Source organism: Adelges cooleyi, unplaced genomic scaffold, assembly GCF_023614345.1.
Source record: "Adelges cooleyi isolate 19-005CV unplaced genomic scaffold, UGA_ACOO_1.1 ACOO_flye_CR_arks_rails_tigmint_CR_PRNA_30, whole genome shotgun sequence".
In the NCBI taxonomy this organism is placed as follows: domain Eukaryota; kingdom Metazoa; phylum Arthropoda; class Insecta; order Hemiptera; family Adelgidae; genus Adelges; species Adelges cooleyi.
The window spans coordinates 23,283,589-23,294,774 of record NW_026095971.1 but is presented as its reverse complement, the minus strand read 5'-3'; the positions used below and the strand labels follow the sequence as shown (position 1 = coordinate 23,294,774).

The window sequence follows — 11,186 nt, the reverse complement described above, 5'->3', positions numbered from 1 at the left end:
TTATTCTATTTTGATATTACTTGTATATGTCTTCCTGCATTCTTCAACCAAAAAGAATTTCATGGGTTTTTTCCATATGTGTTTTACATTCAAGAATATATTTTTAAACTCTTCATATTCTTTTACATCACGATCATTATATTTCTGGATCTCTGTTTCTATTGTTGCCTTTTGTTATATGAGTAATAATTAAGAATTATATAGTGTATTACAATTTACAAAGGTATAAGATATAATATATGGCTTGAGGTTTTTATATGCATAAAAATAGCAATATTATAGTAGTCATTTTATTATATAAATACTCACTTTGATGTGAAAATGAGGAAGGTAAAAATATAAGATTAAGTTATTAAACTATAATTTACATTATTTATATAATAAAATATATCTGAGAATTTTTAACAATAATAAATACTAATACTTGTTAGTGCTATAAGAATTTAACCTATTATACATAGATGAATTGAACGTTTGAATATTTTGGATATCTTCACAAAAACAACCTAACAAGCCTTTTATTTATAATTTTATAGTTTTTATTTACATTTAATCCCGGTTCTTTTATAGCAGCAAACGCTCGGACAACGATTAAAACTTCCTGCTTATTAAATCTATTGGCTGAAAGTACAAAAAATTTAACATTTTTAAACAAACGAATCAGGTCAAATGAGTTGAGAATAGCTATGTGTTAAAACAGAAAATCATCTTTATTATAAATATAGTCCCGTTTTCTTAATTTTTTAATAGGTTTATTAGTTACGACCTCTTAGTTTACAAAAAAATATAAATTTTTAAAGTTATAAAAATGACATACTTGATTGTTAATATGTTTTTCAATAATTTTTTAATATTATACTTAACTTATTTATTTTATATTTTTAATTACCTAATTCTGATGCTCTCCTTTTAAATACATCTATACTGTCGAAATCTTCAGGTCGCTCGGCTAATTTCATACATATAGCTCTTACTTGATTAAAGTCTAGCTCTTCAACTTCTCCCATTTCTCTTGCTACCATGTCTATAACCAACTTCTATAATTTTTAGAATAAGAATATTTAATTATAAAATGTATATTATAATTATTACCCATAAAACTAAGCCTATTTTAGCGAAATCAAAACGCTTCAAATTTATTTATATCGATTATTTTAATCATGGGCAACACTTTATAAGTATTTTCAATTTTTTTATTTACTCTTGTTTTTCATAATTTTTTTTGTATAGTATTTTCATATAAACCATAAAATGTTTTTATTAAAAATCTGCTTTTTATGTCAAATAGTCTTGATTAATATTCATTTTTTTCCAGAACAGAAAAACATTTAAATTTAGTTTTTAATCTAAAAAAAAATCAGTTTTATGTGTAAAAATTAGATGATTATTCGTTTTTTTGGTAGAACAACTTTTAAGGTTATAAACTTGAATTTAAAGTTTTTATGTTACTGGAAAAAAAAATAGAAAAGAATAGTATTATAAATCTGCATAAAAAAATCCTTTTATCTGGTATATAGTAGTAAAGTTTTTATTTACATTTAACTTTGGTGTTGCTTCAGTTGAGAACGATAGGAGGTAAATATGAACTTGGTCATTTGAATATTCATAATCTGAAAGTACATTTTATTATACATTATTCAAAATAAAATACTCGATTATTAAAATGTTTTTTTTCAAAATTTTCTGATAATTTTTTAAATTATCAACATTACTCAACATTTTTTAATCAACATTTTTGTATTGTTTACTTATAGTCAGTTCTTCCGCACTGGGTACCTCAATCTCTTCCTCAAATATAAATGATATATTGTACAATATCTCCCTTAATCGAGCAAAATCCATTCGGCCGTCTTTGTCCAAGTTTGCCTTGATAAAGTCTCTAATACCTGTCTATAATTTTCAGAACAAGCGTAAAAGTATATTCAGTATAAGTATAATTCATTGAAACGAGCTCTTCGTTTAAGATTTTTTATTCGGTAATTGTTTTATTCTACAAAATCTAAGATGCTTTTTTCGAACAACTATATTATCCAAAAAATTATTTTATTCTAACACTTTTTATATTAAAAATTGCAATACGAAATTGTTTAGTTATGTTAATAATAAGAAAAAATAACTTAAGAAAAAATAAATAGTAAAAAAAAAACTCGGAATAAATCATATAATCAGTTATTTTTTTATTTGAATAATAAATATCCGATTTAAACTATACACCAGTCATTCAAAAAATTATTCGACGAGTATTCGAATAAAAAAATTATTTAAATAATTATTTAGATAAAAAAATGTCTAAATAATGCCCGTCTCTGTACATAGTAACTTACTTTTAAACATTATTTAATTACTAATAAAATTACTTATTCTAAACGTTTGACGGCAAGCCGTAAAGATCATTCTTTATTGTACACATTTCAGCTTCTGTTGAACGGCGATTTTTTCAAACTGTACAGCTAACAGCTATATTATACAAAATATTTAAATCAACGGCGTTAAATTTCCTCGAGTCATGTAGTTCTTAGAATATATGTATTCTAAGTACACTTAATAATCATATTACTCAGAAATCACTTAGTGTGATATTAAATGTACTTAAATACACAGGTCTCCCAAATTTGTGTGGTATTAGTAGGGAGTAAACATAGATATTTTAAATAATTAATTATTACAAGCTATTCTGAAATCATAAAACGATAAGACCGCTTGGGCGTCACTAAACTTTTAATTTTGTTGAGAGTTATTTTAATTTGCAAATAGTTTCATGGTAATATTTAACTTGACACTGATTTGAAGACTATTTTTCTTTATTTATTGGTTTTTATATGTCTAAACCACGATATCACCTAAACCACACCGCCAGTTTCTTCATGTAGCATTGTCTATAGAGAAAAAAATAATGCATGAAAGGTATTTTATTGATAGAAAAAATATCATTAATAGTTCTTTCCAGTTCTTTGGTCGCATCTAACGAAGAAACAGCAAGTCTAAGAGTATTTTTGTTTTTTTTTAATTAAATAATAAAAAAATACACCAAACGAGTATTCGTTACTCCTACCGAGATTCCTTCGGATATCCAAGTGTATTTTAATATTACTGCGAACTGACCTTGGTCGTGAATAGGTCCGGCAAAGGCTTGTTAAGTTCGCAAAGTTCGTATTTGATCAAAAAGTGAACATATGTTATTGTAACTACACAATGGTTAGCCAAAATATTAGAAAACATGTAGTTTTCTATTTCGTATAAGGTATTAGATGACCTACAAGGAGCCCCTCTTTTATAAAAACACATTTTCAGGTATTCCTGTAAAATGTCTGGTTTTCATATACGTTTCAACGATCAGAATTTATAATTTTTTAAACATTGAATTTTTCGAGAAAAAAAAAATTGAAAAAATTGACATACAAATTAGTAAAAACAGCTAACGGCCAAAGTTTAGAAAAAAAATATCTGTACAAAACAGATATTTAAAGAAAAAATACAAAAAGTTTATAATATAAATTTAAATAATAAAGAAAATTAATCAATTTGGTAGTTTTGTAATGAGGATTGGGATAATCACGTTTAGTAGGTTCTGTGATCGGTTTTTACATTATATTACAATTTATTCGAGTTCAGCAATAGACAAATATTAATCAAGTTAAATATAGAACGCAAAACGAAGTTATACAAACTACAATATAATAATAAAAAAAAAAAAACAAAAATATTACAAATCAAAACACAAGTTTTCTAAACACAGCTAGTTCGAAAATCGAATATAAAAATAATTTAGGTAATAACATATTTTTTTGAATTATAATAATTTAGTATTTTTAAATTATACCCACTATAAAGGTAAGCATAATGGTTTTTAATAACACACAGACTACGACGCCGGGATGTGATTAATTTGAAATGGGATAATCTTGTGGGTAAGGTTTTCATTTTCCTGAACACAGATTTTACTGAAAAATAGCGGCCTTCTCTTTGAATGCGATTTTCCTCCGAGACTTTTCGTCGTCTAACCTTTTTTTCTCTTCCGTCTCTTGTCTCAACTCGTACTCGAAACGATTCGCCTGACGTTGGTATTCAATTTTAGCTTCGAAAAACTCTTTGGCACCAATGACACCGACATCGTCCACGTTGATTTCGGTTAGTCTGGCCAATTCGCAGAGACCGCAGTCTACCGGCAAAGAACCGTCGAGGGCCTTGCGGTAAATAAGCAAAAATTCTCTGAAACTGATTTTGCCGTCCCCGTCTTCGTCGACTTCTTTGACCGCGGTTTTCAACGCCAAGTGTGTTTGTGGTACGCCCAATCTCTCCATCATTCGCTTTAATTCTTCCAAGTCCAAGTATCCATCTTCGCCAATGTCGAATTTATTGAACGTGGCCTCGTACGCGCCGATCAGTTTGCGGGAGAACTCCTTAAACTCGAGGAACACGTTGTCGGGGTCGGCCCGCCGGATGAACTGCGGCACCACCGGCTTGCCGACTTCCAGCGCCTCGATGATCCGCTGCCTCCTGTTCAACACGGCCGAAAGTTCGCCCTCGGCCGTTTCGCTGGGCGCAGCCGATTCCGTCGTGGTCGTCGTAGTCACGTCCGTCTAAATGTGCAAATATCGCAGCATTTTAAAAAAAATTAAAAAAATTATTTGAATAATATAAACTTTTTTTTAAAAATAACGCGTAATAAATTATGCTCCGGTTAGTATCTTTTTACCTATACTGTTAACTATATATCATTGTAAATACAAAATTATACTCGTAATAAATCAATAAGTTTTTAATTTAATAGCCAAGAAAATATGTGTAAATTATGTGCTACTTTAAATAATAAAATAATTAAGTTTAAATATCTTTGAAATTATAATTAAAAAATGATTACCGGGTTGTGATCCACTCCGGACGCTTTTTGTGCGGCGAAGCCAAGCGTTAAACCGAAAACCAAAAAAAAATTAGTACTCATTTTAAGTTTAATATATATATAATGACTGTTGAAACTGTTGACAAGTGCTTTGAAGTAGAACTCAGTGTATGTTGACTGTATGGCAATTTCTTATGCTATTATGTTTAGTACACTAAACATGTCACTCCTACAAAAATGTGTTTATTTAGGATATTGTTTTCTGTATGACTTATTTGCAATGGGATAATATTTACTATTGGATTCTTTTTTTGAATCCAAGGTATTTTTTTAACGAAATATATTTCATTTTTTTTTATTTCGTATTATTAAAACAGCCCTTGGAGGCAGTGTCGGGCAGCGACAATGCAAGGAACATGGTCAGCGCTCACTGGCCACTGCCACAAAAGTGGGTTGAATGTAAAGGTGGGTTAAAGTGGGTAATACAAATTATAGGGCATATGGTTTAAGTTTACACAGTACAACGAATTCATATCCAAATAGGGAAAGTCCTTCTTGGATCCCATAGCCCCCTGTTGTATCCACCCTGCACACGGAGCCCTTGTCTCTTATTCCGTAAGAGATGCGCAGTTTAGTGTAAGTCATAATAATGTAATTTGGTTTTTTTTCACAACCATACAACCAATTTATCATTGCTAAAGTAAAATAGAGAAATTGTCCCGCAATATTATAATAATCAAAATCATTTTGACCGTGGAGACTTTAAATAATACAACTAGGTCGATTTTACAGATGTTGTTTTTGTTTTCAGCTATATATTTATTATTTAGCGCAACAGGTAACAGTTTGGACAAGCATAGAAAACATCAAAAGCAAATATTTTTTTCTTATTTCAATAAATAACACAACTTAAAACGTTTTTTCGATACGTTTTCGTGTAGGAAAGTAGGTTGTATAAACAAACAACTATTCAGAAAAATAATAACAGAGATACAACCATGGAATACGTTCAAAAGAAATTTAAATAAATATAAAAATTAAAATAGTAAAATTGTCATTGACCAGATGTGGATACTTGTAGGTGCCCCAAAACCAATTGCAGCAAGGAATGGAAAAATAAAATACATATATAACACATATATTATGTATCTACATTGAATATGTTAAACATAAAAACAAAAATTAAAAATCAATGGCCGAGTATAAATCCGAAAAAATATTTCATTGCAAAACCAACATAATACTTTTGAAAGATCTTGTAAACGTTATGGATTTATCAATTTCTTGTACAAAATAGACCATGAAAGCATTATAATAGTTTAATAAAAATAACTATGATAGTACATGCAGTTTATTTGATAGTGATTTATGACATTCTGTTAATAATAATTTTGGATGACTTGTGATATCCCCCCACTCTAAATGCTTCAACCTCACTATGCTAGCTGTTTTAAATATATACATTTAATTATATATGATATTAAATATATTTATATATATATATATAAATATTATACATTTAATTTTGATAAATAAGCGATGAAATTTAATTTATTGAATTCACTTTTAAATTGAGCATGTTTGTTTTGAAAAATATTGGAATTAATTTATCCTTTTTTCCCTAAAAGTGGGGGAAAATTTTGTTTATTTTTTGTTTTTTACAATAGTTTTTGGAATTAAAATTAGACTTAAAGTAGATGTAACTGAAGTACACTGTATAGTGTAAATGTATTACACGTGAAGTTGGTTTTGTATATTTTATTCTAACAGAAAAATTATTCAGAGGGACAAAAAAATGATGTGAAATCTTGAAAACAACAATATGCACAATGTCAACAAAACGAATGGTAGTGAATCGACCTAGATCGTACAAAAAATCCATTTTTTTTTTCAGTGAAATATTTTTGCATTTGAAACGTTTGTACAAATAAGAAAACTTACAACAACGACTGCAAAAAAAACCTAGAGAAACCGAATAGATGTTCAATTCAAACCTACGCGTGGATAAAATATCTGTTTATGTTTGATATTGCAAATTGAGTAAAATTTACAAAAATACCGGCTGTAGTATACGGTTTTACCAAAATCCAAACTCAAGAAATCCAAATATAAATTATAAGCAATTTTTGTTATTTAACAAACTAATGTTACTGTTGAAATGTAATCAATACAGCCTAATTAAATGATAATGGCTAATTATAATTGCCAAATTATAAATAATCGTGTTCACTCCGGCTCTTGATGTATATATTTTTTTTAATAATTGTTGTAATTCCATGTGCGACTGATGCACGATAGCTGGAATTATTATCATACTTGCAAGATTTGGGGAAATAACATGGGTTAAACAATAAATAATTGTAGACTAATAATTGTCAACTTAAGATTATTAACATTTATAGTTGTTCAAACTTAATGTGTTACCTGTAAGTCTGTTGTGCAAAATATTTGCTATTTTATTTACATTAAAACAATTTTCTTCGCTGGATGATTTTATATTTAATAAGCGTAATTAAATACAGCTTATGACATAAAAATTAATTATGCAAAAAAAATATATGCCAAAAATTCATTAATTACTTAGCACGTAAATTATTCAACTTTCTAAATTTAAATGTAAAAAAATACTTAAGAACTAATACCAAAACTAACGTCAATAGATGTATAAGTCAATTGTTATTATATGATCTGTAAAATATTTTTAAGCTAAATATTATAATATACCTATTTATTATTTGTACAATTATATCTATATATTCATTCATAGTTAGACATAATACTGTCATTATATTTTTGCTTTTTTCTCTCCGCTTTTGTGTTATATTAGTTTATTATTGTTTATTAGATGTAAATAATATTAGTAAAATGTAACTAAATCACCACTTGCACTTCACATGCAAATCGAGCTTTGCTTATAGGAAATAGATAAACCATGATAATATGTAAGATTGTGCTGATTATGAATGGGTTAAACAATATTTTTTCTAGTTGACATTATTGTAGACTTTTATTGTATCAGACAATTTTTTTGTAGACATTTCTGAAAATAAACTATTTCATATAAGTAGACCGCTTTTAGTGGACAAAACGTCTTTGATTTTGAAAATTCCGTGGGACAAAGGTCATTCGGCCTAAGTACAATCTAAGTTATAACACATACACGCAGAAAAATATTAGTATTAAGAAAGTATGGTTCAAGTAATAACACAGTTTCATATAAATCTAAAAAAAAATAAGAATGTTACCTACAAAAAGTTGTGCTCAATAGAATATATACAGGTGTGAGAGGCCTTTTAACAATGTCAAGGTGGATTTTGTTAAACGCGGTCTATGCATTCATTTTAATAGCTCCAGAACTCGAAGTAAGTGTAAAATGAACTTGAAAAAACTTATACCATCTTTCCCTCGAAGGAAACACATTGAAACATACATAAATATGAATTATGGCCTTTCCTTATGATTGTCCAAATTAAACGGTTAGTTATTCGTATAAAGGATTTTTTCCCTTAAAAAAATTAATTAAAAAATATATTACAATAGCCTTTTTGTAGAGATTGTTATTTTCATAAATGAGGAGAAAACCATTTTTAAAATTGGTTTAATATTCACAAAATAAGAGTCGTGTTTAAATTATTAAAAAAATAGGCATAATTTTGAGAGTGAATTTTAAAATAAACAATGGTCACTAGAATTATATCTCTCCGAACAGTCCATAAAAAAAAGAAGAATTCAAATCCTAAAACGAAAAAGTTTTCTGTTTATGTAAACTTAACATTTCCAAAATCTTTATTAGGAATATTTTTGAAACCAGATAAAAATCCAAATGCCAACAAGAGAATATGCATATATGGAATTGCAGTTATATGACGTTTATGTACATCTAGAGAGAAACTATTTCTTAGGCTTCTATTTTTAAAACCAGCTTAAGACACAATTGTTCGAAAATGTGTTTTGATTTTTCTAAGTGGCCACATCGTATTAACATTGCTCCAGAAACCATTATCGCGAGTCAACGTTTACAAGTAGAACAATTTTGAAGTATTGATTAGTGATTCTTGAATTTAAAGAACCAAGGAGTGATCTTTTGAACACATAAAACAAAATTTACTAAGGGTCTTTTAAAAAATTGTGTATTCCATAATTTTGGAATTATTCACTTATTCCCTTATTTGTATGACCGATTCATATTTATATTTTCTAAAATATAGGTTGTTTCTTTGTTTTTTTTTAATCATCTATTAAATTACAATAAACATAATATTAAAACGATTTACTGTTATAACTTCTATTGTGTTACATACAAAAAAAAATAGGTACTAAATTTCACAATTCACCGGGTAAGCATATCTTTTAGCGTCGAGGTAAAATGTTTTATTTGTGTATCGTCAGCCGTCGCAGCTGTATCGCCAAAAATATTGTTGTCAAAAGTATAGTTTAAATATTATCAACTAATGCCACCGAATGTAGGTCCATTTTTTACAATTTTTGCTATTTTTCCACAATTGTTACTAAAAAAAAAAAAGCCAGTACAGAGGGGTCGAGGCATAGTGGGGACGGAGAGATCACAGGTCAACAGATTTCATTATAACTGAAAGTGATAAAATCACTTTTAAATAAACGTTTTGATGCAGATCTGTGGATAATATGTTCAAACCAGTTATAGCGGTTTAGAAGATATCGCGAGACCAGCATGATGTACTCAAAATTTAATATTTAGTCTTGTGCAGGGTGGATACGATAAGGGTTGATCGTCTGCCAATAAAAATGTACTTTCATAGTTGCCCATGTATCGTAATTAACAATATAATGAAAATAATATCATTACCTGTTGACTGTTGATTCACTACACATAGCAACCTAGAAACTGACGCTACGACCAAAGTGTAAATTTACCCTAATTTTGGGGGTTTTCCTTAATAAAAAAAAAAAATTAACTACAGATTTTTTAGAAAACTGTATATGTTATAGTTCCATTTTAGATCTACCTTCGGTCTAATTTTCAGATCTAAATCTCTAAAACTTTGCTTGAAAAAGTGAAATAAAGAAAAAAATTCTATTCCTTCTAGGGGAAAGGGTTTATGATATTTTTTGACATTTTCATGTCTTTGCTCTGGCACATAACCGAAAAAAGCATAACGAAAAAAGCGTTACCACACGGAGATGGGGTTGGGAGTTGGAATGGGGTTGGGGTGAAAGATAGGGGTAGGAGATAGGGGGAGAATGGGGTTGGGGAGGTTACAAGATAAGGGTGGGAGATATGGGGTAGGTGATAGGGGGTGAGTGATAGGGGTGGGAGATAGTGGGTAGGGGATTGGGATAAGATATAGGAAATAAGAGATAAGAGATATGTTGTATGTTCAACGTTCAAATTAGAACTAAATAATAAATTCAAAACAGTTTAAGAGCCCAAATTCTCTATGAATTGTTTTAAGCCAGATAATAAACACTATAATTTTAGCCAGAAACTTGACGTTTTAATATACTGGCTTGTTACCGCTTGTTAATATACTATATCATTATCTATAATTCCACCACTACTCTAAATTTATTTGGTACTTCAACGAGACATGAAAATACTCTTTCGTGGTTGCAGACTCGGCTGAAAAACTTTTGATTTGTTAATGTTTAGTAACATATTACTATGTTTGAAGAACAATTCATATAAATTTGGAACTTTTTCGACTATTTTTAAAAAAGTTCTAGAGCATAGTAATTTTAAGTTGAAAAAATTGTAAATTTTTTGGGTGTTTTTCTCGATTTTGATGGGGAAGGGGTGACTTTTTAAAATTATTAGCCCTATAAAGTACCTTTCAGGTATGATTTCTGATCTACAGAGTTGCTACACGAAGAAATCGGTTCAGCGGTTTACGGTCCAGACACAAAAATAAAAAATAAAAACACATCATTGTAAAAACAATACCTTCTCAGCTCCGCACCGAAGCTAAAATATCAAAACTCCAAATATTGGAAATTGCTCTACGTTTTCGGTAAATTGTTCTTTATTTAAAAATGTCAATAAAAGTCTAGTACAGTACGACCGGGGCGAAGTGTGACCTAACCTAACCTCCCCAGGTGTTTCTGCAACAATTATTTTTGTTTATTTTGCAGGTAGGAGCCACGACGATTTGGTGAACCTATAAAATATTGTTTTTATAAAATATCACTGTTCTTAGAATGTATCTAAGTGCGTGTATTCAACTGGTGTTTTTCGTTCGTTTACAATGCGACAGTCGTTGTGAAAGTACTGTATGGGTTGAAAGGTACACAGAAATGTGTATACCTGTCCAGGTTACAAAAAAAAAAAAACCAAATTATAAAAGAAAATAATTAAATACTTGATTAATAC

General features: G+C 28.9%; 2 protein-coding genes across 2 annotated transcripts; both read right to left on the bottom strand.

Annotated features, from left to right (window-relative positions):
• LOC126837986 (uncharacterized) lies at nucleotides 1-3,219 on the bottom strand. The gene is made up of 6 exons (XM_050572038.1): nucleotides 3,103-3,219; nucleotides 1,749-1,890; nucleotides 1,537-1,610; nucleotides 890-1,037; nucleotides 548-621; nucleotides 1-168 (listed from the first exon to the last, which is right to left on the bottom strand). The coding sequence occupies exons 1-6, from the start codon at nucleotides 3,217-3,219 to the stop codon at nucleotides 1-3; spliced, it is 723 nt and encodes a 240-aa protein (XP_050427995.1).
• Nucleotides 3,220-3,775: 556 nt separating this feature from the next.
• Nucleotides 3,776-4,975, bottom strand: LOC126839131 (EF-hand domain-containing protein D2 homolog). Its single transcript, XM_050574204.1, has 2 exons — nucleotides 4,862-4,975; nucleotides 3,776-4,580 (listed from the first exon to the last, which is right to left on the bottom strand). Exons 1-2 carry the CDS (start codon nucleotides 4,940-4,942, stop codon nucleotides 3,939-3,941), a joined length of 723 nt encoding a protein of 240 aa, XP_050430161.1. The 5' UTR covers nucleotides 4,943-4,975; the 3' UTR covers nucleotides 3,776-3,938.
• Between the last annotated feature and the right edge of the window lie 6,211 nt (nucleotides 4,976-11,186).